Raw genomic sequence first — 26,244 nt, 5'->3', positions numbered from 1 at the left:
TCCCACAGTTAATGAATGAGATTTCCTATTGCTCCACATTCTTACCAGCAATGGGTGTTAATCAATGTTTTGGATTTTAGGTATTCTAATAAGGGTGCAGTGATACCTCATTGTTGTTATATATTTGCAATTATCTAATGATAATTATCTAATAATGTATGATGTTGAATATTTTTTCATACACTTACTTACTATCTGAATATTTTCTCAGGTGTCTGTTTGGCTCTTTTCACCAGTTCTTAATTAGGTTGTTATTTTTATGTTGAGTTATAAGAGCTCTTTGTCTATTTTGGGTAATAGTTCTTTATCAAATACGTCTTTTGTAAATATTTTCTCCCAGTTTGTTGCTTGTCTTATTCTCTTTGCAGAATCTTTCACAGAGCAGAAATTTTTAATTTTAATGAAGTCCTACTTTTATTTCTTTCATGGATCATGCCTTTGGTATGGTTTCTTTTTTTTCTTTCTTTTTTTTTTTTTTTTTTTTTGCACCTGGTGTCCAGTTATTCCAGCACCACTTGTTGAAAATACTCTATTTTTTTCCATCTATTGAATTTCCTTTGCTCCTTTGTCAAAAATGAGTTGACTGTATTTGTGGGGGTCTATTTCTGAGGTCTCTATTCTGTTCCATTGATTTGTCTATTCTTTCACTAATACATGTATTCCCCACTTTTTGAACATTTGCTCTACATTTTACTTTTATGACAGACCTACATTAGTACTTGTTTTCCCTAACTGAAAGAAATCCAGAGGATTTTTACTTTTACTAAAAAAAGTGAAAAGTAAAAATGAAGTCCAGTGTTGGCTTTGCTGTGAGCTGTTATAGAAGCAGCATGCACCCCAAGGAGCCAGAGTGGAACTGCCAAGCTCCCTTCCTGAAAACTACACTCAGCATCAAGCCACCATAGCTTTGAACTGTGTCTGTGAGCATCTCTGCTTTATCTCAACTTATTTCATGTTTTTGTTAGCAAGATGTCCTAAGTTAATTGCTTCATTTTACACCATTTCATCTTATGAAAGGTTTCATAGGATTGTTCTACTTTTGGATAGCAGGGGATATTTGTACCACAATGTAGATATATATGTGTCTCGACGTCAAGTAGTGTTAGTCCTTCAACTTTGTCTTTCTGTTTCAATATTGTGTCAACTATTCTGGATCTTTTAGCTTTTTATATAAAATTTAGAATCAGTTTGCTAATATCTACAAAATAACTTTGAGATTTTGATTGGATTGCCTTGAATCTATAGATCAAGTTTGGAAGAACTGACATCTTGACAACATTGACTTTCTATCCATGAGCATGGAATAAAACTCTCTCCATTTACTTAGTTTTTGGGTTCTCTCATCAGAGATTGTGTATTTCCTCATGTAGGTCTTGTGCATATATCAAGGTATTTTATTTTGTGGATGTTAATGTAAATAGTATTGTTTTTAATTTCAAATTCCAATTGTTCTTTGCTGGTATATAGGAAAACAATTGACTTTTGTATATGAACCTGGAAGTTTGCATCTTTGCTATAATTACTTTAACAGTTCCAGGAGTTTTTAAATCAGTTCTTTTGGACTTTCTATGTAGATGATCATCACATATGCAAACAAGAGTTTTTTTCTTTTGCTGAGACCATGGCATCTGGAAGTTCCAGGGCCAGGCATTAAACCTGTGCCACAGCTGTGATATAAGACACAGCAGTGACAATGCAGATCCTTAACATGCTGAGCCACCAGAGAACTCCAATTAAGTTTTCTTTCTTCCCGTCTTCCTTGAGTTATTAACTACCACTTCCATTACAACTTTAAAAAGAAGCTAGAAGAGACACCATTGCTTTATTCCTGATTTTAATGAGAAAGCTTCCAGTTTCTCACAACTTAGTATGCTGTTAGTTATAGGGCTTTTGTTCTTTATCAAGTTGAGGACTTTCTCCTCTATTCCAAGTTTGCTGAGTTATCCTAATAAATGGCTCTGTCAAATGCTTTTTCTGCATCTGATATGATCGTGTGATTTAGTCTGTTGATGTGATAGATTACATTAATTGGCTTCTGAATGTCAGAATAGGCTTACATATCCGGAATAAATCTCACTTGATGTATAATTTTTATGCTTGTAAAATTCAAATTACTAATATTTTGTTGAAAATGTTTATATCAATGTTTACGAGAGATATTGGTCTATAGTTTTCTTGTAATACCTTTGCATGGTTTTGGTATGAGGGTACTGATGGCCTCAAAGAGAGTTAGACATATTCCTTCTGCTTCTACAATTTGGAAGGTTGAACAACATTGGTTGAACTCCGAGTTAGGAGTTACTAGGAAGAATTCTTGACTGTACAGTGTTCTTTTGAAGTTGACATCAAAGGTCAAAATGTGTAGATTTACTTGCTTCTAAGTTGATGTTCACGGAAGGAAAAAGAAATCATCAAACATTTTGAGAAAAAATGGTAATCATTGCAAACCTAGGCTCATTCATTAACATGTTAATTTTATCCTCTCTAAACCAATCTATCAGCACTTTTTGAATAGGTAACTAGTGTTCTCAACTGCCTCAGGTTGGCATTGATTAAGAAGTAACAAGAGGTGCTCTGGAGGTTAGAAAAATTGAACTCTGAATGAAAGCAGCTATTCTTTTTTTAAGCAAATTAATCAAATAAGTGTGTAATCCATTAGATTGTAATCTCAATGGCAAAAATTTGTGAGGTGTGTGTTTGACAAGATATATGATAAATGTAATTTTGCACCAAGAAACAGTGCTAGTTAAAAGTCATGAAGCCTATAATAAATAAAATTCAGCAAAACATAACCATCCAAATCCAGAAAAACCCAGAAGACTTCTTTGAGTATCAGTCACATAAAGTTCACTTTAACTATCAATCATTTATATTTTCCCATTGTGCTTTCTCTCCCATATTCATTTATATGTGATTAGCATGACTGAAGAATTAAAGTTAAATTTTATTTAATTTTAATTAACCTAAATTTAAATAGCCACACATGGCTACTTAGTGGTGACTATTTTGGACAGGGCAGTCTTAGAAAAAGACACACTAAGTAAAATAATATTGAAGTAGAATATAGAATATACTGAGAGTAGAAAAACTAAACTGAGTGAAATTGACTATTCTATTTCCAAGACCATACTCCGTATTTCTTTCACACTTTTACTATAGCGACTTCTCAATTTCTTCAGTCTCCTCCCTACCTATGCAAAAGCTAAATGTTGGGGTTCCATCAGGATTCCATCCCCTCCCATTTTACACATTCTCCCTAGAAAATTCTTGCTTCAGTTACCGTCTATATACTGGAACATGTTTCCAGGCTAATTTTTAAATTTTTCTGCTTTTTAGGGCCACACCCAAGGAATATGGAAGTTCCCAGGCTAGGGGTCAAATCGGTGCTGTAGCCACTGGCCTACACCACAGCCACAACAAAGTGGGATCCGAGCCACCTCTGTGACCTACACCACAGCTCATGGCAACGCCAGATCCTTAACCCACTAAGCGAGGCCAGGGATCGAACTCACATCCTTATGGATCCTAGTCGGGTTTGTTAACCGCTGAGCCACAAAGGGAACTCCCCAGGCTAACTTCTAAACATCAGATTTAAGTATCTAATTGCTTACTTGACATCCCCACCTAATGTCTCACCTGTACTAGCACATATCTTCCCCCTTATACCCAAACAAACTAGAAGAACCTGGTCCTCTTGCAAAGGACCATAGTTTAGTAAATACATCCAGATGTTAAACTATAATCCTGGAAGTAACGTTTGATTCTCTAACTCATTTTTTCCAATCTTCCTAGTAATCCCTTATATGTTTCTTTCCCTTCCCAATGGTTTAATCCCAGTCAAAGCCACTGTCATCACTCACCTGGAGTGGCCACTAGTTTTGATTCTCTCCAATCCACTCTTCTCAAGGTTGCCAGAGTGATTTTTTTTTTTTTAACACATATCAAAGGATGCTAAGAGGAAAGATGACAGTTAATCACATTGTGCACAGGAGTAATATTTTCAACCTTCCCTGATGAGTTTTCTTTAGCCAACTGACTAGTTTCCACTAGGTATTACTCTTATACCTTTTGTTTTCATGAACAGTGAAAGATAAAACTTACTGTTCTTCATTAGCCAATGTTACAATTTTTTTCTAGGGATCCTGTACTCAAGTTCCACTTTTAGGTTACTAGGAAATATTAAACACTAGAGCAGACTTTGTTATGAAAGTTTATAAAACAAAAAGCGTTTTCTTCATAAAGGCTCAGAAAATGGGGGAGTTATTTCTAATAATTCAACGTATCCGCTTCAGGAAAGTCTTCACTATAAGATATATCCGTTATATACACTAGTTGTAAAATAAACAAACAAAAAAAACCCCAAATCAAAAAACCAAAAAGACCCTACAGTTTTGAATTCTATCAATAGTAAATATGAATAATATAAATAATAATGACCATACAAAATATTTTGTTGCATTTTTTGTACATCTATTTTTGTATACCTTGTGTGTGCCATTTGCTTTGTTAAAGTTTTTCAGAAGATTAAACGGCAGTGAAGTCATTTCTCTCAGTTCCACATTTCTGTGGTTCAATAACATTGCAAAGATTGATTTCATGTTCAACTTCAATTACACACAGGACTGGATCTTTCTTCAAAAACTCAATGGCATGATATTTAAAAATATATTATGTATATTGAATACCTTACAACAGAATGACTAAATAAAAAGGTAAGATAATTTTTATGTAGCCAAACTAATCAAATGTACAATTCTGGTTAGAAGTACATTTTCTCTCTCTCTCTCTCTCCCTCTTTTTCAGCCACACCCACGGCATATGGAATTCCCAGGCCAAGGATCAAATCCCAGCCACAGCTGCGATCTATGCCACAGCTGCAGCAATGCTGGATTCTTAACCCACTGCACCACAGCAGGAATTCCTAAAAAGTACATTTTCTGAAGGCTGTTTATACTTTTTAGCCTTGAATTATAATTTAGAACAGCTAAGTATTTATCACAATACAAACCCTGTTAAAAATCAATGGAAGCCTGATCTTCACCTCAGTTTGAAAAAAGTCTGTTACATACTGTTTTCAGATACTGTTTTTGTAGTGTTTTATCTAAGCCTTGTACACTGTGTACTGTGCAAAATACGTCTCTAATTAAAATCAAGTTCTGATGTACACAATATAATCAAAAGACAATATTCGTCCATTTTCTTGGGCCACTCTCGCGGCATATGGAGGTTCCCAGGCTAGGGGTCAAATTGGAACTGTAGCTGCCGGCCTACGTCGAATTGGATCCGAGCCTCGTCTGCGACCTACACCACAGCTCACAGCAACGCTGGATCCTTAACCCACTGAGCAAGGCCAGGGATCGAACCCACAACCTCATGGTTCCTACTCGGATTTGTTAACCACTGAGCCACAACGGGAACTCCAAACTACTCAACATCCTTAACAAGTACAAGAAAACTTTTCCGGAACCCTGTTAAAAACAAGTTTTGAGGTGAGAAAAAAAACCAAGTGAGTGAAAATTATATATTAGTATACTTTTCTATTAAAGACAAACATTAAATTTTTGGAGTTCCCACTGTGGCTCAGCAGTAACGAACCCGACTAGTATCCGCAAGGACACGGGTTCTATCCTTGGCCTTCTCAGTGGGTTAAGAATCCAGCATTGCCGTGAGCTGTGGTATAGGTCACAGATGCAACTCAGATCCCACAATCCTGTAGCTATGGCATAGGCTGGTGGCTGCAGCTCTGATTTGACCCCTGGCCTGAGAATGTCCATATGCCGCAGGAGCAGCCCTAAAAAGACAAAAAGAAAAAAAAAATTGAGTTCTGATGTACACAATAAAAAAACACACTATTCATCACCATATAAAATACTTTGTTACGGTCTTATTAACAAGTACAAGATGACTTTTTTTTGTTGTCTTTTTGTCTTTTCTAGGGCCTCATTTGTGGCATATAGAGGTTCCCAGGCTAGGGGTCTAATCAGAGCTGTAGCTGCCGGCCTATGCCACAGCCACAGCAACATGGGATCAGAGCCGTGTCTGCGACCTATGCCACAGCTCATGGCAATGCCGGATCCCTAACCCACTGAGCAAGGCTAAGGGATTGAACCCGCAACCTCATGGTTCCTAGTCGGATTCGTTAACCACTGAGCCATGATGGCAACTCCCAAGATAACTTTTTTGAACCTTGTTAAAAATGAGTTTTGAGGTGAGAAAAAAATCCAAATGAGGGAAAATTATATATTAGTATATTTTTCTATTAAAGATAAATATTAAAATAAATAAATGGAATTCCCATTGTGGCTCAGTGGAAATGAACCCAACTAGTATCCATGAGGATACAGGTTCAATCCCTGGCCTCACTCAGTGAGTTAAGGATCTGGTGTTGCTGCGAGCTGTGGTGTAGGTTGCAGATGTGGCTCAGATCCCACACTGCTGTGGCTGTGGCACAGGCCAGCAGCTGCAGCTCTCATTTGACCTCTAGCCCAGGAACATCCCTATGCCATAGGTGCAGCCCTAAAAATAAATAAATAGTTTTGAGCCATATATGAAACATGCCTTTTAGTAATGGACACCAGGTTTTATGTGCTAGCTACATAGACTTACTGAAAAATAGTTTCTATAGAATCCTAAAAAAATGGTATAGATGACTAATGCAAATATCATTTGTATATTAAGCCCAATCAGACCAGTGAAAGGTTAAATTTACCATATAAATTATACCAGTAGTGATAAAAGATAAATTAGATAACATGAAATCTAAATAATAATGGTCACTGATAAAGCACCTATAGGCAGGCTCTAATTTTTAGAGTAAGGTCCTTTTTAGCAATATGTATAACAAATAAACTGCTTATAATGTCACTTAAATATTATTCAATTGTTATTAGGGTTGTTAGGGTAGAGTTCCAATAATCTGCATGAAGATCAAATCTCTCCATTAACTTCACCTATTACCATGGTGTAAATGAGGTGGAAACAAACAAACAAAAGAAAGAAAAATGCTCCTTTTTCATGACTCTACTTCTATTTTCAGAAATTTGACATAATATACTGTTTTTGTTAGAACAAGGCACTTTACTGCCATCTGCTGAAAAACTGTCATAATATACAAATCGATGATGTGAATAGATCCCCCCACCCCCAAGATGTAGTGCTTTTTGTGGGCTGCACAGCTTGCAAACTCATACTTGATAGTCCTGCCTCTACTACTCTCAATAGTGGACACAATTTTTCCTACCAAACTTGAAGTCCTCAGTCTGAAACACTATAAACTACTACTCAGCTGAAATCTTGATCACTAACAGGTACTTACATTCCAAACAGTTTATATGTAGAATGTATGATATCAACGGGATAATAACAAGCATGTAAAGAGAAATTTTTTCAAAGGTACTAAGGAGGCAATTTAAGTTTTACAAGTTAAAAGAAGTTTTAAAACCTTAGATATTATAACCTGTATTTCTAAGTTAAAAATAAACCCATAAAGGTATAGAGGGAACATACCTTAACATAATAAAAGCCATTTATGACAAACCCACAGCAAATATAATATTCAATGGAGAAAAGCTGAAAGCCTTCCTGTTAAAATCTGGAACAAGACAAAGATGCCCACTCACACAACTTTTTTTCAACATAGTATTGGAAGTCCTGGCCATAGCAACTGGACAAACAAAGAAATAAAAGGTATCCAAATTGGAAGAGAAGAGGTAAAATTGTAACTTTATGCAGATGACATGATACTATATACAGAAAACCCTGAGGACTCCACACAAAAACTACTCCAACTGATCAAAGAATTCAGAAGAGCAGCAGAATACAAGGTTAACATTCAGAAATCTGTTGCATTTCTGTATGCAACAATAAAATATTAGAAAAGGAATATAAAAACAAACACCTTTTAAAATTGTACCCCCCAAAACTAAATACCTAGGAATAAACCTGACTAAGGAGGTGAAAGACTTATATACTGAGAACAATAAAGCATTAATCAAGGAAATGAAAGATAATTCCAAGAAATGGAAAGATATTCCATGCTCCTGGATTATAAGAATTAATATCGTTAAAATGGACATAGTACCCAAAGCAATCTGTAGATTCAATGCAATCCCTATCAAATTACCCATGACATTTTTCACAGAACTAGAACAAGCCAAAAATTTATACGGAACCATATAAAAGACCCAGAATTGCCAAAGCAATCCTGAAGGAAAAAACAAACAAACACACAAACAAGCAGGAGGCATAACTTCCTAGACTTCAGAGAACTACTTAAAGCTACAGTCAAGACAGTGTGGTACTGGTACCAAAACAGATATACAGACCAATGGAACAGAATAGAGAAGCTAGAAATAAACCCGGACACCTATGGTTAATTAATCTTTGACAAAGGTGGCAAAAATATAAAATGGGAAAAGGACCGTCTTTTCAGCAACTGGTGCTGGGAAAACTGGACAGTCCTATGTAAACCCATGAAACTGAAACACACCCTCACACCATGCACAAAAATAAACTCAAAATGGCTTAAAGACTTAAATATAAGACAAGACACCATCAAACTCCTGGAAGAGAACACAGGCAAAACATTCTCTGACATCAACTGTACAAACGTTTTCTTAGGTCAGTCTCCCAAGGCGACAGAAATAAAAACAAAAATAAACCAATAGGACCTAATCAAACGGACAAGCTTTTGCACAGCAAAGGAAACCATTAAAAAAAAGGACAACCTATGAAATGGGAGAAGACAGTTTCAAACAATGCAGCTGACAAGGGCTTAATCTCTAAAATATACAAGCAATTTATACAACTCAAGCAAAAAAATCCAAAACCAACAACCCAATTGAAAAATGGTCAGAAGACCTGAGTAGACACTTCTCCAAAAAGATACACAGATGGCCAACAGGCACATGAAAAAATGCTCAACATCACTAATTATTAGAGTAGTGCCAATTCAAAACTACAGTGAGGTACCACCTCACACTAGTCAGAGTGGCCATCATTAATAAGTCCACAAATAACAAGTGCTGGAGAGGGTGTGAAGAAAAGGGTACCCTCCTACACTGTTGGTGGGAATGTATATTGGTACAACTACTATGGAAAACAGTATGGGGATACCTCAGAAAACTAAATCTAGAACTACCATATGATCCAGCAATTCCACTTTTGGGCATACATCTGGATGAAACTTTCCTTGAAAAATCTACATGTACCTGTATGTTCATTGTAGCAGTATTCACAATAGCTAAGACATGGAAACAACCTAAATGTCTATCAACAGATGAATGAATTAAGATGTGGTATATATACACAATGGACTACTACTCAGCCATGAAAAAGAATGAACCAATACCATTTGCAGCAACATGGATGGAATTAGAAACTCTTATACTAAGTGAAGTCAGTCAGAGAAAGACAAATACCATATCATATGATATCACTTGTATCTGGAATCTAATATATGGTACAAATGAAACTTTACACAGAAAAGAAACTCGTGGACTTGAAGCCTGGGGGAGAGGGAGGGAGTGGGGTGGACTGGGAATCTGGGATTAATAGATGCAAACTATTGCATTTGGAGTGGGTAAGCAATGAGATCCTCCTGTATAGCACAGGGAACCATATCTAGTCACTTGTGATGGAACATGATGGAGGATAATGTGAGAAAAAGAATACATACATAGGTATGACAGGGTCACTTTGTTGTACAGCAGAAATTGACAGAACATTGCAAATCAACTATAATGGAAAAAATGAAAATCTTAAAATGGAAAAAAATAAACAAATAAACCCACAAATGTTTCCTTAGCATGAGTGTGGTCAGTTTAAGAAGGCACTCTATTCAATAACAAAGTACTGATATCCATTTATAAAACATTCTCATAATACTTTCTTAATATAACAACATTCAAGATACTCCTTTAGATACCAAACCAGTATCACATCTCTTGCATATTCAAATGCTCAGAAATTTGACACATGTATTCAAATTTTGTCAATTCAAAGATTGTCACATGTATTCTCATTACCCAAATTGGCTCTTAAAGGCTAATCAAAAGAAGAAGGCAAGAGAAAAGTGTTAGCTAAAGACATGTGGTATACCATCTTATCCTCTAATATAGCCAGAAGGATATCTTTACAAGTTATTCATTTTAGTTAAATTAGAAAATTTTAGGAATTTATTCTTTTGCTTATTTTGGATTGTATCACTTGCTTTTATATAATTTTTAATTGTGTAAGAATAACCATATATCCTGGTTTTCCAGAAACGGTTCTGATGTATGGCTGTCGGCCCAACAACTGATAGTCCCCCCTTTGCACTGCAAAGTGTCCCACTTCATACACTTTAACCCCGACCCAGTCTTACTGATAAACAATTAAAATTCTGCAAGCTGAAATTTGGACTCAGCATGTACTAATGGTTTAGCGATAACTGAGATGAAAAGCAAAAGCTATAACAAAGTTATCAGAGAAAGATTAGATAAATTGTGATGGATAACAGTTTATCTATTTTAAATGATTCAGGCTTTACAACGAGATAAAACAGAAATATGCAATTACATTTGTGGAGCTCATTTCAACTGGATCTTCCAACTCCTAATAAAAGTACAAATAAATGTTTTATGTGTATTTTCTCCTGCAAGAGTTTCTATCTTCTGTTTTCATTTGTATCTATCAAATCCATAAATTATTTAGTATCTCCTTTTTTTCTGTATGAAATAATCATTTGAGATTTTTAAAGTATTAAACTGTCACTAAAAGGACTGTTTGACATTGTTGTTGTCACTTTGCTACTATGTATATTAACAAAAAGCAAAGTTTAAAGCAATGTTTTTACAATGTAATATTCTATGACATTCTTTTTTAATTTACTGAGCCTCACAGAAAGACCAAAATCTAATTTCTTTAAAAGAAAGGATTATTGTTGGACATGGCAATTACTCCTACTGAAGTCTTAGGAAAAACATAAGCTCCTAAGTAGTCATTCAACAACATCCCTTATTATACTCAAAGTATTTAAATATTAAATATCCTGATTTCATAAGGCTATCCCAATTAGAGTCTATTTTAGTTAGCTTCATGGTAGAAGTAGTAATGAAATTCATGAGCTCTTTCAAGGTGGCAGCCATACACATGACATGTTTTATGCGTCTCAAAAAAATTTATAATTCCTCAGATGGTTTCCCTATAACATAACTTCTACATGTAGGATTGTGATCACTTTGCATTTCTGTTACAAACTAATGTAAATGAAGGTAGGAACCAAAATGTTTTGAAAACCATATCTATTTTCATTTTTAAGAAACAATAACCATATTTTTTAAAAAAGACATTAGGTTACTGCCTTTAAAGTTCAAGTTCCATCATCTTAAGATATAAACACACCTGGATATGAGATTTTTAAAAACCACACATACACACAAGCTCTAGGTAGAGCTGTAATAAACAAATTCCTTTTATAAACAAAATTTTAACTGAAAAGCCACAGTAGATGGAAAAAAAAGAAGAAAGGATATTACTTGGTAAAATCCAGTGACATCTACAATAGTTTTACAGCACATTTAAGCATTCTACGGTTTTATATCTTTACCTGCCTTCCATTTCTTAGTTGCTCCTTTAAAAATTGCCAATTATGATTATAGGTTCAACCTCAAACTTAGTCCTGATTTTGAGTGTCAGGAAAAGCAAAACAACACTCCAAATTTCTATGTTAATATTACAGCCTTACTTCAAAAATGATTTTATTTAAAATACAATGCCCATCATCTAAATGGAAAAGAAAAAAAAAAAGAAAGAAAACCAAGCAGCAATACATAATTATACATAATAGTTATTCATTATATGGGAAGTGTTTTTTTTAGGATGATATCTAAAATGTACTTGCTCTGTGAATCTCTTTAATAATTAAATTGACTTAGACTGACACTATCAAAAGTAAGAGTACTGTATAAGGGGCACAGATTTACAATACTGCTAGCCTTAAAAGCAGTAAAGCAAAAGAAAATACATTAAGTAGCACATGCACATCTTACAGAACTTCCACTGAACTATCAATGGCTTCTAGGCAATGTGCTCTTTTCCATAACTGTATTAACAACTACCAAAAAAGGAAAGATGAGATTGAAATCAATGGTACTGAACTGAATTGTTTGAAGCCAGTGCCCCACATGTGGGGAAAAGTGCATTTAGTTCAGCAGCAATATAGCACAGTGTGAAGATATTGTGCTTAGACGCAGATATTCCAAAACTGAAAGATGTACAAGGCAAGTCAAGATATAAAACCATAGTACACTGTTAAATAACCTTGAAACATACATATATTGCAGTGTTCAAAGAAAAACATTCATTTCATTTTACAAGGCTAGGGAGAAATCCTTAAAGTTACCTATTGGCGTAGTTTATGATATAATAAATACATATCTATATAGCATTGTATATACACATGTAGAATGTGTGTTTGTTTGTATCTTTTTCTTTTTTGCCAAATTATTCTGTTAGTTTTTGTGGATCTGCAACTTTCAGGAATGAAAACTCCTTTGCATAATTTTCTGTTCCCTCAAACTTAAGAAAAGATACTTATACTAGAAAAGGTCTCAATACACACTCCCAAGCCATAGACTCACTTCAGATATTTTGCTTCACAACTGATAAGAGAAATACAATTAAAGGATTTCTAGAATTTTTTACTATCTTTTCACATTGCCAGTTATTTCAACAAGCAAATATCTCTGAATATTTAAATCAGCTGATGCAAATTCTTTAGTAGAGTATATAAACTCTAGATCTGATTAAAACAGAGCAAATCAAAACAAAAAAAAATCCAGTGATTTACTCTGACTGTAAACAATATATAAAATTCAAATCTCAAATTTCAAAATAAGTTAAAGAAAAATTCTACCTTCAGGGCCTAGAATACTATAAAGATCTCACCATTGGTAAAGGGAAAATATATATGAAAAGTTGCAACAAAATTGTTTGCCCATTATTTTTGCTAAGAGAAAGTATATCTACTATACTACCTCTGGCCCTTAAATTTAATAACTTCATAATTTGTTGGTATATGTTTTAAGCAAACTGGCATATCATATTACACAACAGAAAAACATCCATCAAGTTCAGCAAAGAAAACTTATATAAGCCTTTTGTACAGAATTAAAAAAAATCTAAATGGCTATGATTCCTCTATTAGCAGAAACACATAACGCAGTCTTTATAAATCTGCCAAATATATCAATATCTACATAAATAGATACAGATATAGATATGAAACATTAATGGCAGTCTATTTTTGAACAGTGTGTGGGACCAGCAGATTTGTATCAGACCATGGCACGATATGGACCCTGCATCTTTAGGAACTGGATGATGAAAGAAGGACCCCCAGCAACAATCTGAGGTGGAAGGTGACTGAGCGGACAGTTCTCAATACTCATGATTGAAAGCTTGCTACAAAGAGCCAGCTCAAAGGGAAGGCTATGCAGGTTGGGGTTGTCATTCAAATACAGTTCTTCTAGATTCTCCAGTGTACCTGTTTTAAAAAATAAAATTAATTATTATTATATTTTTTTAAATTGTTACTATTTTAAAAGTTCAACTGGTATGATGCTATCCTGAGCATGATGTATACTGAATATACATTTCCTCTTATTCTCTTCTCTTAATTTTCAGGCTCTCTACAACCATGGATCTCAAACTTTGCTGCATATTCACATAATTTGTGAGAATGAAAAAAAATCTTGATATTGAAGTCATACTCTATACCAATTAAATCAGAATCTCTTCCTTTATAGTTGGTATTTAAGATTGGATTTTTTGGGGAAAACACATATACTACATTTCTGGAAGCTCTCTAGAGCTTGGCATTCATGTGTATTCTTTCAAAATTCCAAAAGTAAGTTTACTATTTAGTCAGGGCCTATAATCACCTTCCTGTTGGAGAAAATGTGATAATCTCGTTTATTAATAAATTTCTCATGTGAAAGGTTTTTGTTACTTTGTATAAATCTTTCACTAAGACAGTTATCACATATTTGGCAGTAAGCCAAAAATAAATTTATATCATCTTTTAAAAGTTTTTCTTAGGCGCTCTCACTGTGTTGCAACAGGACTGGTGGCATAATGGGAGCTGCTGGGACGTGGGTTCAATCCCCGGCCTGGCACAGTGGGTTAGGGGTCTGGCACTGCTGCAGCTATAGCTTAGGTCGAGACTGTGGCTCTGATCTGATCCCTGGCTCCATATGCTGTGGGGCGGCCAAAAATGACCAAAAAAAGTTTTTCTTAAACTGTCTTAGGATACTCATATTTTCTAGGCAAATGTCTGAAGTAACTGCATGAGGCCATCTGAATAAATATACTAGAAATAAAAGTGTAAAGTTGCCTTGTGTGTTTCCAACTTTTTTGCCTTTATTTTTTTGCTTTTTAGGGCCACACTTGCAGCATATGGAAGTTCTCTAGGCTAGGGGTTGAATCCGAGCTGTAGCTGCTGGCCAACGCCACAGCCACAGCAACAGCAATGTGGGATCCAAGCCACATCTGTGACCTACATCACAGCTCACAGCAATACCACATCCTTAACCCACTGAGCAAGGCCAGCAATTGAACCTGGATCCTCATAGTCACTCGAGTTCAGAGCTGCTAAGCCACAACAGGAGCTCCCCATGTGTTTCCAATTTTTAAACCTCAAAGTTTGTAATATTTGACTAGTAGTATGTAAAAAGAAAAAACTAATAAAAGAAGAGTTACCAGGTAATGGATGTATTTACATTTAAGATGTTATTTCTTATTCAGAGCAATCCTATGGAAGTTACTATTATCCTTGTTTTACATGTAGGAAACTTGAAGCTTAGACAGTTTCTGTACCTCAGCCAAAGCCACAAAGCCAATATAGGCAGCAGATCCAGATTCTGAAACTGTCTATTTCACTCCAAAACCACTCTTAACCACTAACCTATACCACCTCTGGGACATCATGGTATAGATGAGTGAACATAATACATACGATTACTAATTTAAGAACTACTATGTGACCTTAATCAATTTACTCTCTGTAAAATGAGAAAACTTGCACTGCCTAAAATTCAAGGTGTTCAGATTAATAGTATGAAATAATGGGTATGAAAACACTTAGAAAATTCTAAAGTACTCTCAAATATTAATATTAATCAAATACTAATATCAATCCTAAAACCTCATATAGAAATATATTTTGGCATAAGACACCATTAATTTAATTCAAGCTTATATAATTTTTAAATTTGGAAGAAACATAAAATAACTCCTTTAGGAGTTCCCTGATGGCTCAGCTGGTTACTGCTGTGGTACAGGTTTGATTCCTGGACTGGGAAGTTCCACATGCTGTGGGCATGGCCATGAAATGAATGAATGAATGAATGAATGAATAAAGTAACAAACTCCTCTAAATTAAGGTTAAACCTACTGAACTATAAGTATGCTAAAACATTCTCAAATACAATGGTAGCTCTAACACCCCATGAGGAAACCTAATCAAAACCAATCAACCAACTACTACTGGTGCACTACAAAAAAAGCTTGAGCCCAATGTAACCTGATTAAGTTAACAAAAAATAGTGCATTTGTCATATATATCTGAAATACTGCATGAACACACAAGAGCAAATTATTAGCACAGTCAAGTATCCCAAGAGTTCATACCAATTTCCTCAGGAAGATGAGTAAGTAGGTTCTCTCCAAGGCCTAAATGTGTGAGATTGGTAAGGTGACCAATGCCTCTGGGAAGAGTGGTCAACTGGTTGTTTGTCAAGACTAATTTCTAAAAGATTAACAAAATAAAAGATGGTTACACATATATTTCCTATAACCGATGTAGATTAAAAAATAATCTACTAAACTAACAAGTTCAATAGGGAAATTATATAAGAATCACTAAGTAAGTTTTTCTTTCAAAAAAACACCATTTGTTAGAAAGATAAAAGCAGATATATTACATGAACATAAAATTCAGCCCTAATGCTATAAGAGGAAAATCTACCGGTTCCAGAATAAGAAAATGTGCAACTTGGATTGCACTCCCAAAACATTAATCATACACCTACAAAATCATCAGGATAATGTTTTACCTGTAAATCCTTAAGATAGGCAATTTCATTTGGCAAGGATTCCAATTTGTTCTCCTCTAGATCCAACTCTCTTAACTTCCTAAGGTTTCCAAGACCATGGGGAAGCTTCTTTAGAAGATTGTTTGATAATATCAGAACCTAAAGAGAAATTATTGACAATGTTTAGAAAGTCATGAAATAGAATTACATATTATTGTGTGGCTTAACATTTATTAACCAATGCTAATTTTCTAAACAATGAATAAGAAGGGGATTGTTTAATTATATAAGATAAAACATTAAACTTACTACTTTGAAAAAAATCACTATAGTTATTTGCGGCAAAATATTTTATTTAAGCCAAAACTAATGAGAGCAAAAGGACATAATTTAAACTAAATTATGCAAAATATAAAATTATTAACTACTTGCACTAAAATTCATATAGTTAATAGTATCTTGATACTGAATATTTACAAATATCCATCTTTTTTTTTTCTTTTTATGGCCACACCTGTGGCAAATGGAAGTTCCCAGGTTAGAAGCTGAATAAGAGCTACAGCTGCAGGCCTGTGCCACAGCCACAGCCACAGCGACACCGGATCTGAGCCGCATCTGTGACCTATGTAGCTTGCAGCAACACCAGATCCTTAACTCACTGAATGAGGCCAGGGAACCCGTAACCTTGTGGACACTATCTCGGGTTCTTAACCCCACTGAGCCACTACGGGAACTCCCACAAATATCTAATAGGAAACTAATTACAAAACTCCTTAAAAGCATCACTTAAGGGACATAACAACTTACTTCTAACCTGCCCATATCAATCCACTACGGTTATTATTTGTGGTATATTTATTATACTGCAAAGCATCCTGCAAGATCCGGAAGAAGAGAAAAAAAGGCTAAAGAAGATATAGTTCTTATTCTCCATGACGTTAAAACAGGGGAGGGATAGCTAGGAAAGTAATACTGAGTTTGGGGATAGTGAAAAGAGCACTGAATGGAAAGATCTAAATAAGGTTCCAGATAATTTTTTATGCCCACTTATTTCCCCTAAAGTTATACCATGCATAATGAAATAAACATATGCAGTTTAAGACCAAGGAAATAATAACAGCAACCATCATTTATTGAGTTTACTACTATTTGCAGGCACTATACTAAATGCAAAGTGTGCATTATTGCATTTAATCCTCACTACAATTCTATGAGGAGAGTACTATTATTCCCATTTCATAGCTGAGAAAACTGAAGCTTGGGCAGGTTAAATCCATAAATAAAGAGAGATGAAAATGGAATTGTACCCAGATTTGTTTGGCTTCAAAGCTCCTGCTTCTAACTATTACACCATACTATTTCATCTTATTAAATACAGTAACAACAGAATAGAGAAAATAGATTTTTTAAAAACATGAATACAGAAGACATTTTTAGAAATACGTATTTACCATTAGTAAGCTTTTTCATCAAAAGGATGAAAACGCTAGGGTGGAGGCAAGAGAAATCATTCCTCACTGAGGAGGTAACAAAAAATAGATCTTTAATTATGAAAAATAATTTTAAAAGAACAATTTAAGGGGATGAAAAGAGAGCAGTCTAGATACTGGGAACAATAAGACAGAGCCATAAATATGCACACACTGCCAACAAGGAAAATAATCAATTTAGTTAGTAAATAAAAGAGGAGGTGAGTAATTAGGATGGAAAAGTAGGTCAGAATTATATGAAAGGTTCAGAATGCCAATCTGTGAAACCATAATTACTTTGGTAGACAACAGTGCAGCATTCTTAAACAGAGTTAAGGAAAAAACAACATGTTTAGAGTCCCTTTCTTTTAAAGATACTTTATAGCATTCAAATCTACCAACTTATACTGGGTAAGAGTAATTCAAAAACACTGAGCTCAGATTAAGTCATTACTTTATCATTCCAATAGGGGTGCATGTTTAAGAGAGCACTAACATTTCTAATTATTATCTTCACCCACTTAGAAATAGTTTTTTAAATTGGAAACTTCATGACTGAGATAACTGTGGAAGAGTCTAAGGAGTTCTAAATGTTCTTTAAACTTACCTCAAGAGAAACAAGACCAGACACATCCTCAGGGATCTTTGTGAGCTGATTAGTAGCTAAATTCAACTCTACCATACTGGTCCAAGTTCCAAAATCCAAGGGAAGTGATGTCAACTGATTGTCCTGGCAAAGACAAAAAAAAAAAGAAGCATACAAGGTAGAACCACAAAACCAAAACTCCATATATATCTCCATATAGAAAGAAAATTCTTAAACAGAAAAACATATTCCCTTTTTTGATATCTAAATATAGAAGGGAAAAAGGCAACAAAAACTCTAAGCCTCCAAAGTTTTTCGTGTGATAATTAGGTTTTTATTTTAAGCCTCAACTGGAAGTTGTTCCTATGTGATTATCTGTATTGGATATGGAAAAATACACTATACAGACCAACACTTGAGATCTCAAAGTTCCCAGGGATAAATACAATGTTTTTCCTCACTTGACAATAATGTACAGAAATCACTGAATAGAATGTGATATTCATGAGCACACTGGAAGAAATAATCATAGCCCACAAGGAATCCAGATAAGCTCAGTAATTCCTGAGATGCTGAGCAATGAGGTGGGGAGGAAAAAAAGTTTTAGTAAGACAGAAACTTAAATCAGTAAGACACTAATAAAATGTCCTTAAGATGGTAAAAATCCATAAGATGGTAAAAACATAATTATCATTGAGTGATAAAAACAAATGATCAGTGTCATCCTAATTTTGTTAAAAAATGAGATTATAGCTACACACAGGAAAAAATAGTGAAATATATGCCAGTGATGCACTAGTTTTTTCCCCTTGCTTCCTCATATTCACTTCTAAAGCAACTCTTACCACTGTTATGTGCTGGGGTATTAATACTGAGAGGGGACCATCAGTACCCTCTCCCAGCCAAAACTACTGATAGTTAATTAATAGTATTATAAAGCATTTTCACTAACAAAATTTACTACTGATACTTATATGAGGAGGAAAATATCAGGAATCATTTTGACTTCTTTCAAGAAAAAGTTCTATAAAACATTTGTCATGATTTTGAAGAAAAATTAAGTCCAAAGCTCTATACAAAGTTTTGTTATTTCACTGACAACAACAAGCCTTCCCGAGCTAACATATTACAGTAATACAGTACCTATAAAAATGTTTAACCAAGTGAACACCTGGACTGGTCTCTAAGCTCTGTATTACAAATTGAACATTTAGAACTAACGCTATCACCACACTAAATCTCATATAACCAGACTTGTTTAAGATTATAAGGTTATCCTGAATTTCCACTAGTTCACTTATTACATACTTCCAATTATCCTAAAAGATACATATACTGTTGAAGTATAAACAGAATCGAAAAATTATACATTAGACTGTAGTTTAAAGAACTACAATTATGTCAAAATGATTCATTGAAGACAAAAAGACATAGTATGACACAATATAAAGAACACTACATCTGAAACCTGGATTCCTACACCTCAGCCATGATTTAGCAATATGGCCAATTATTACCTCTGGGTTTAAAGTTTGTTTGCTACAATTAAATCACTGGAAAAAATCATTTTTCATTTCTTTCCTCTGTTTGCAATCAAATTATTTTTCTTTATTACAAAATGTGAAACTCATTCACTGTAGAGAATATAGACAAGGAAAAAGAAACTAAAGATCACCTGTCAGGAGAAAACATTTGCAAATCATGTATCTGACAAGAGATTAACACCCAAAATATATGAGGAATTCATATGATTCAGCAGCAAAACACTCCAAACAATCCAATTAAAAAATGCACACAGGATCTAAACAGACATTTTTCCAAAAAGACATACAGCTTGGCAACAGGTATATGAAAATGTGCTCAATCACTAAGCACCAGGAACTGCAAATCAAAACCACAATGGCATTATCACCTCACACCTGCCATAATGGCTATATTAATATGCATAGAAAAGTGAACCACTGTGCACTGCTGATGGGAATGTAAATTGCTACAGCCACTTTGGAAAACAGTATGGACATTCCTCAAAAAGTTATAAAAATATATAACTACCATATGATCCAGCAATCCCACTCCTGGGTAACAAAATGAAGAAAACAAAAACACTAACTCAAAAAGAAATATGCACCCTCTGGAGTTCCCATCATGGCTCAGTGGTAATGAATCTGACTAGTATCCATGAGGATGTGGGTTCAATCACTGGCCTCGCTCAGTGGGTTAAGGATCTGGCATTGCGGTGAGCTGTGGTGGAGGGTCACAGACTCGGCCCAGATCCCATGTTGCTGTAACTGTGGTGTAGGCCAGCAGCTGCAGCTCCAACTTGACCCCTAGCCTGGGAACTTCCATATGTCACAGGTGCAGCTCAAAGGCAAAAAAAAAAAAGAGAGAGAAAACAAAAAAAAAGAAATATGCACCCTCATGTTCACTGCAACATTATTTACAATAAAGATATGGAAACAACATAAGTGTTCATCAGTGAATCAATGGATAAAGATAATGTGGTAGAGTTCCTGTTGTGGCTCAGCAAGTTAAAGACCTGTTGTCTCTGTGAGGAGGCAGGTTCAATCTGTGGCCTGGCTCAGTGCGTTAAGGATCTGGCGCTGCCACAAGCTGTATGGTAAGTCACAGATGTCACTTAGATCTGGTGTTGCCATGGCTATGGCATAGGCCCCAGGTGCAGCTCCTATTCAACCCCTGGCCCATGAACTCTCTATACGCTGTAGGTGCGGCCATAAAAAGAAAGAAAGAAAAAGATATGGTATATATATTTAATGAAATACTATCCAGTCATAAAAAAGAATAAAAATCTTTCCATCTGTGAGGCCACTGATAGACTTTTGAGGGCATTAAGATAAATAAAATAAGTCAGATAAAAAGAGAAAAATACCATATGATCTCACTTATATGTGGACTCTTAAGAAAACAGGCAACAACAAGAGTTTCCTGGTGGCCTAGCAGGTTAAGGATCCCAGTTGTCATTGCTATGGCTCAGATCACCGCTGTGGTGGGGGTTAGATCCCTGGCCTAGGAACTTCCACATCTCTAGGGTGCCACCCCCAAAAACAAAACAATAAAACAACAACAACAAAAACCAAGCTCATAGATACAAAGAACATAATGGTGGTTGCCAGAGGCAGGGAACAGAGGCAGTAGAAATAGACGAAAGAGTCAAAAGGTCAAATGACACTGTGTTGCAAATGCTGAGAAAGTAAATCTAAAAAGTTCTCAGAAAAATTTCTATAACTAGAATGTATGTAACACAACTAGACTTACTGTAGTGATCAATTTAACAATATATATACAAATATCGAATCATTATGTTGGACACTGAAACAAATATGACATTGGATTATAAAATAATAAAGGAGCTCCAGTTGTGGCTCATAGGGTTAAGAATCTGACATAGTGTCCATGAAAATGGGGGTTCAATCCCTGGACTCTCTCAATGGGTTAAGGATCACAAACTGCAGCATAGGTCACAGATGTGGCTCAGATCTGGCATTCCTATGGCTATGGCATAGGCTGGCAGCTGCAGCTCCAATTTGACCTCCGCCCAGGGAACTTCCATATGCTGCAGGTATGGGCTTAAAAAGAAAAGAAAAAATTAGAATAAGAAAAACAATTTTTAAGATAAAAAAAGAGATCACCCATAAATAATTTTGATATTCAAAGATAAACATTATATTTTGGTAAACACTGGCTATATGTATGCATATAAGTCTATAGCTATTTAACATCAGGAGTTCCCGTTGTGGAGCAACGGAAACGAATCTGACTAGGAACCATGAGGTTGCGGGTTCGATCCCTGGCCTTGCTCAGTGGGTTAAGAATCCGGTGTTGCCGTGAGCTGTGGTGTAGGTCTCAGATACAGCTTGGATCTGGCATTGCCATGTCTGTGGCGTAGGCTCACAGCTACAGCTCAGGTTGGACCCCTAGCCTGGGAACCTCCATATGCCGTGGGTGTGGCCCTGAGACAAAAAGACAAAAACAAAAAACAAAAAACAAATTAAACACAGCTCATAAAAATAATGTGTACAAAGAGAATCTTACATGCTTAAATTTTTCCTACTTAGTAAATTTTAGAATATTTCAATTGGTATTTAATTTTCTGTAGTATTATTTTTAAAGGCTTCATAGTATTCTACTGAAGATATTATGCTTTTAAGAAATTAAATCTCTATTAATTCTAACAAGGTAGTACCAATCAAGTAGAAAGGTCTGGAAAAAATGTTCCTACAACCATGCTTTTAGGGACATTCATGATTATTTCTTTAGAAAAAACTGCAAGGTTCTAAGATATTTGTTATCTAACACAAATTGTCCTGAAGTATCCTTATTATCAGTTTAGACCCCCATCAGCAAGATATAAGTACCCATTCATTACCCACACTAATAGATAAAGCATAAATATTAGAAGTACTACTCATAGTTGTTTTTTCCCCCCAATACAAATAGACTTACCTTCATATTCAGTTTACTTAATACTTTTGCTCTGGAGAAAATCCCAAATGGGATTTTGTTGATTCGATTGTGTTCCATGTTGAGGGAATAGATGGTGGAAAATTGAGATGGACCACCTACTGGATATAACTGGAAGCAATTTCTAGCTAAGGTCAAACTATTTAGTTTCACAAGACTTGATAAAAGACTCTGTAAAAAAAAAAGAAAGAAAAAAAAGAAAAGAAAAGAAATAAATATCAGAACTGTAACAAGACTTATTCTGTAGACTGCAGAACAGCAGTCCCAAACACAAATGCCTCAAGAGTCCCTGAAGGTAACAAATGACACAGACTGGTTGGGCCGGTTCTGTGATTCCTCATCTAGAAGGAAAGTCATTACTCAGCTCTAGCTAATTGTTACCTTGCAGGAATGTGGAGCCAACGTAGTCAGATTTCCAGATTTTATAAGAAACAGGAAGTTCATTTACTTACATTAAATCTCCTGACTTTTATTCTTTGCCTTCAATTTATTTAAAACACTCTCTAGGATAAAGAAAATACATCTGTGGATAAGAGGTTTTTCATGAATGGCCAGTTTGAAACCTTTATAAAAGCAGGAAAGGTGGTATCAGATAGTCCTGACTCTGAGTCCTGGCTCTGTCACTTGCTGTGTGATCAATCCTATCCAGGTCTTAGTTAAGTATCTATCTCTAAATTATTATTAAGATTAACACAAGCCAGAGTTCCCTGGTGACCTAGCAGTCAAGGACTCAGAATTGTCACTGCTGTGGCTCAGATTCGATCCCTCCCCCAGGAACTTCTGCATGCTGTAGATGCAGCCAAAAATTTTAAAAAATAAAAATATTAACATAATGCCTGGCATAGAGTAAGGTGTCATTCAGTAATTTAATGGTTCCTTTTAGGAATATTAAATTCAGAAGATAATAATACTTCCTGATATTATATAATACATGGCGTTTCCATACAGTAAATTTCTGAGGGAATATATATCAATCAAACGGGTATTTATTTAGCATATTCCCTCTTACTTCAGGCTCCATGTAACCACAGTGTTAGGTAATTAGGTATTATAAAAGAATCTCTGCCACGAAGAAGACTAAATTCCACTGAGAGAAAGAATGAGCAGACAGATAAGAAAATAATACATAACTGTATGTAATCAATAATAAATGATACAGAATAGGCTCTTGCTAGTCAAAGCCTGGTTCAAGGAAGAGCAGCATCAGCATTCCCTGAGAGCTTGCTAGGCCCCACTGCTACAGAATAACAATATCAATCTTGACAAGATTCCCAGGTGCTCTATATGCTTATTAATGTTTGAGAGATACTGGTAGAGGCTACACAATAGTTTTGAATCCTGGCCCTATTTTTTAGTAGCTGTGACTTTGGGCAAGTTAGTTCTCTGAACCTTAGTTTTATTCATTTGTAAAATGATGATGGCTTACTTTATAGGTTGTAGTAAAGATTTTTTTAAAGAAATAAAATGTAATACCTAGCATCATTATAAGTGCTCAAATTTTAAGTCCTTTAAATTCAAAGAAAAGAAACACTGGAATAACTGGAAAAGCAGGAAGGAGACTGAGTGGGCTAGATCTTAAGGGATGAAAAAAAAATATTCAGAAAAGTAGAAGAAAACATTTTGGATTGATAGAAAAACCCAAGTAGAGAGAAAACACTGTGAGATGTGTGTTTTAAATAATGTTCAAATTTCAGTTGTCCACATGAGGAAATTAAAGACACAGTACTTGAGGTGTCAGCTAATGTGCAAGGCCCACTGAAGGAATAAAATAACTACATAATTGAAGGTGTAATTACACAGTGAACTGAAGCTTGTTTGTTGCTCAACTTTAAGCTACTCAACATTTGTCAATTGCTATACACACACACACACACAAAGAGAAAAAACTCTGCATGGCAGTTAATTTGGGAAAATGTCTACATCCTACTTTTCTGAAAATAATGAATTTTTTTTGAGTCTCATGGCAAAAATTCTATTTTTATTATTCTTACAGGTGACTTACCTTATTGAATTGATATTCTATGAAAAAATGTTAATGTCTGAGGATATTTGAAAAGAGGCAACAAGAAAGCAGCTTTCCAACCTTTCATTCTTAGGTAATACTGTGAAGCTTTGAAGTTGCTTACCACTGCTTTAGAGTTGGACCCATCTGGATTCCCATCTTAGATCTTCTACTTACCAGCTTTGTGACTCTGGTGAATTAATTACATAATTGATATACCTCTCATCATATTCCCAGAAAAAAAAATTTAAGGTGACGAATTTGGCCAAAAACATGACTTCTTGCAAATCTTATTTCTTTATTTGATAAGAATACCCCAATAAATAGTTGGACTACAGTGAGGATTTAAATGGAATAGTAAGTATGGAGCTCCTAGCCTTATGCCTAGAGCATGTGTGATTAAATTTATTAAGTTCCTTCTCTTTTTGTGTTTATATCTACATTAAAACCAGTCCACTTCCAGATAGTCTTTAAATGGAAAAGTATATAGTCATTTTGCCAGCTCTGATTTCAGAAATATAAGGAGCTTTAGCTGAAAACCACTTTCCTGATTTTTCTTGCCAGCCTGAATGTCTAAGTGCTACTGAGTGGATTTTATTGTTTTTCTTATTGTGATTATAAATGCAGATAATTACCCATTTGCATTAGGAATATGCTATTTCCCAAGCATATAGACTACTATTAAATAAAACTTAATGCTTTCCTAGTTATTTAAGCAAGACCAGTTGAGGATTTCCCCCATAGCATCTCTATCTGAAAATGGGCCTGTTTAAAATACACACAGCCAGACTAAAAAGAGCTATCTTCTTTATAATTCCCTCATCAAAAATAAGTTCTGAATTATTTCAGCCATGAAATACTATACATGAAAGTATATACCACAATTAGTACAATGTCTATATCCTAAGAGGTACCCAATAATTATTGGTTTCCCTTCACTGACAATAAGACTGAATACGTAAATAAATATTAAAAATTCTCACTTGGTTAAATGTGATATACACCCAGTCCTATATTTAGGCATACTGACATTGTAAAAGCAGTCAAGTCTTACTTAAGCTCACAAATCACACCCTCAAAGACTCCCAACAAGGTCTGATCAATGTGATAATTATCTGCCTTATTATGGGCACGAATTATTGTTATAAAAGAGGATGATATTGAACAGCAGAACCTCACTCATTTTGATCTTTATAAATTACCACTATCACAGGAAGACAAAAATCCAAACAGCCTAGCTATCAGGGCTCTATCTACAATCTGTATTCTATTCCTTATCCCACTTAAACTACTATTAACTATAGTACCCTTTTGCCACAGGTAAGATAATAGTTTTAGTGAAATGGCCCAGTCTAGAAACTATAGTTTTGGGGAACTTATTTTTGTACTCTGACCACGCTATTTTCTGAAAACCCAAGCACCTAGATTAATAAGAGCCAAATTAATGGGTGCTACTTTATTTGTATATCCCTAAGAAATAGATCAACTGAATAAATTTACTGATAAACTAACTGCTACAAACCTACAGCCTCACCTCTTCAAATTGCTCATTATAAACCAAAGCATATTATCTGAAAAAACATTCATCAAAAGCACCTTTAATCTTAATTCAAATACACACACACACACACACAC

The 26,244-nt window shown here is 35.0% G+C and overlaps 1 protein-coding gene across 2 annotated transcripts in view; it reads right to left on the bottom strand.

Moving 5' to 3' along the window:
- Nucleotides 1-11,422: 11,422 nt before the first annotated feature.
- The window catches only part of SHOC2 (SHOC2 leucine rich repeat scaffold protein), a 104,489-nt gene continuing 89,667 nt past the window's right edge, over nt 11,423-26,244 (bottom strand). For both annotated transcript variants that reach the window (XM_047762443.1, XM_047762442.1), the window contains exons 5-9: nt 22,590-22,778; nt 18,150-18,272; nt 16,095-16,232; nt 15,670-15,787; nt 11,423-13,525 (exon numbers count right to left, since the gene is read on the bottom strand). In XM_047762443.1, the coding sequence (XP_047618399.1) occupies nt 13,317-13,525; nt 15,670-15,787; nt 16,095-16,232; nt 18,150-18,272; nt 22,590-22,778 (777 nt within the window). In that variant the 3' untranslated portion in view covers nt 11,423-13,316. The remainder of the gene's footprint in view (nt 13,526-15,669; nt 15,788-16,094; nt 16,233-18,149; nt 18,273-22,589; nt 22,779-26,244) is intronic.

Source organism: Phacochoerus africanus, chromosome 15 (assembly GCF_016906955.1).
Source record: "Phacochoerus africanus isolate WHEZ1 chromosome 15, ROS_Pafr_v1, whole genome shotgun sequence".
NCBI classification, from domain to species: Eukaryota; Metazoa; Chordata; class Mammalia; order Artiodactyla; family Suidae; genus Phacochoerus; species Phacochoerus africanus.
Note: the sequence above shows the minus strand (reverse complement) of the source record. Positions and strands in the feature narration are given on the sequence as shown.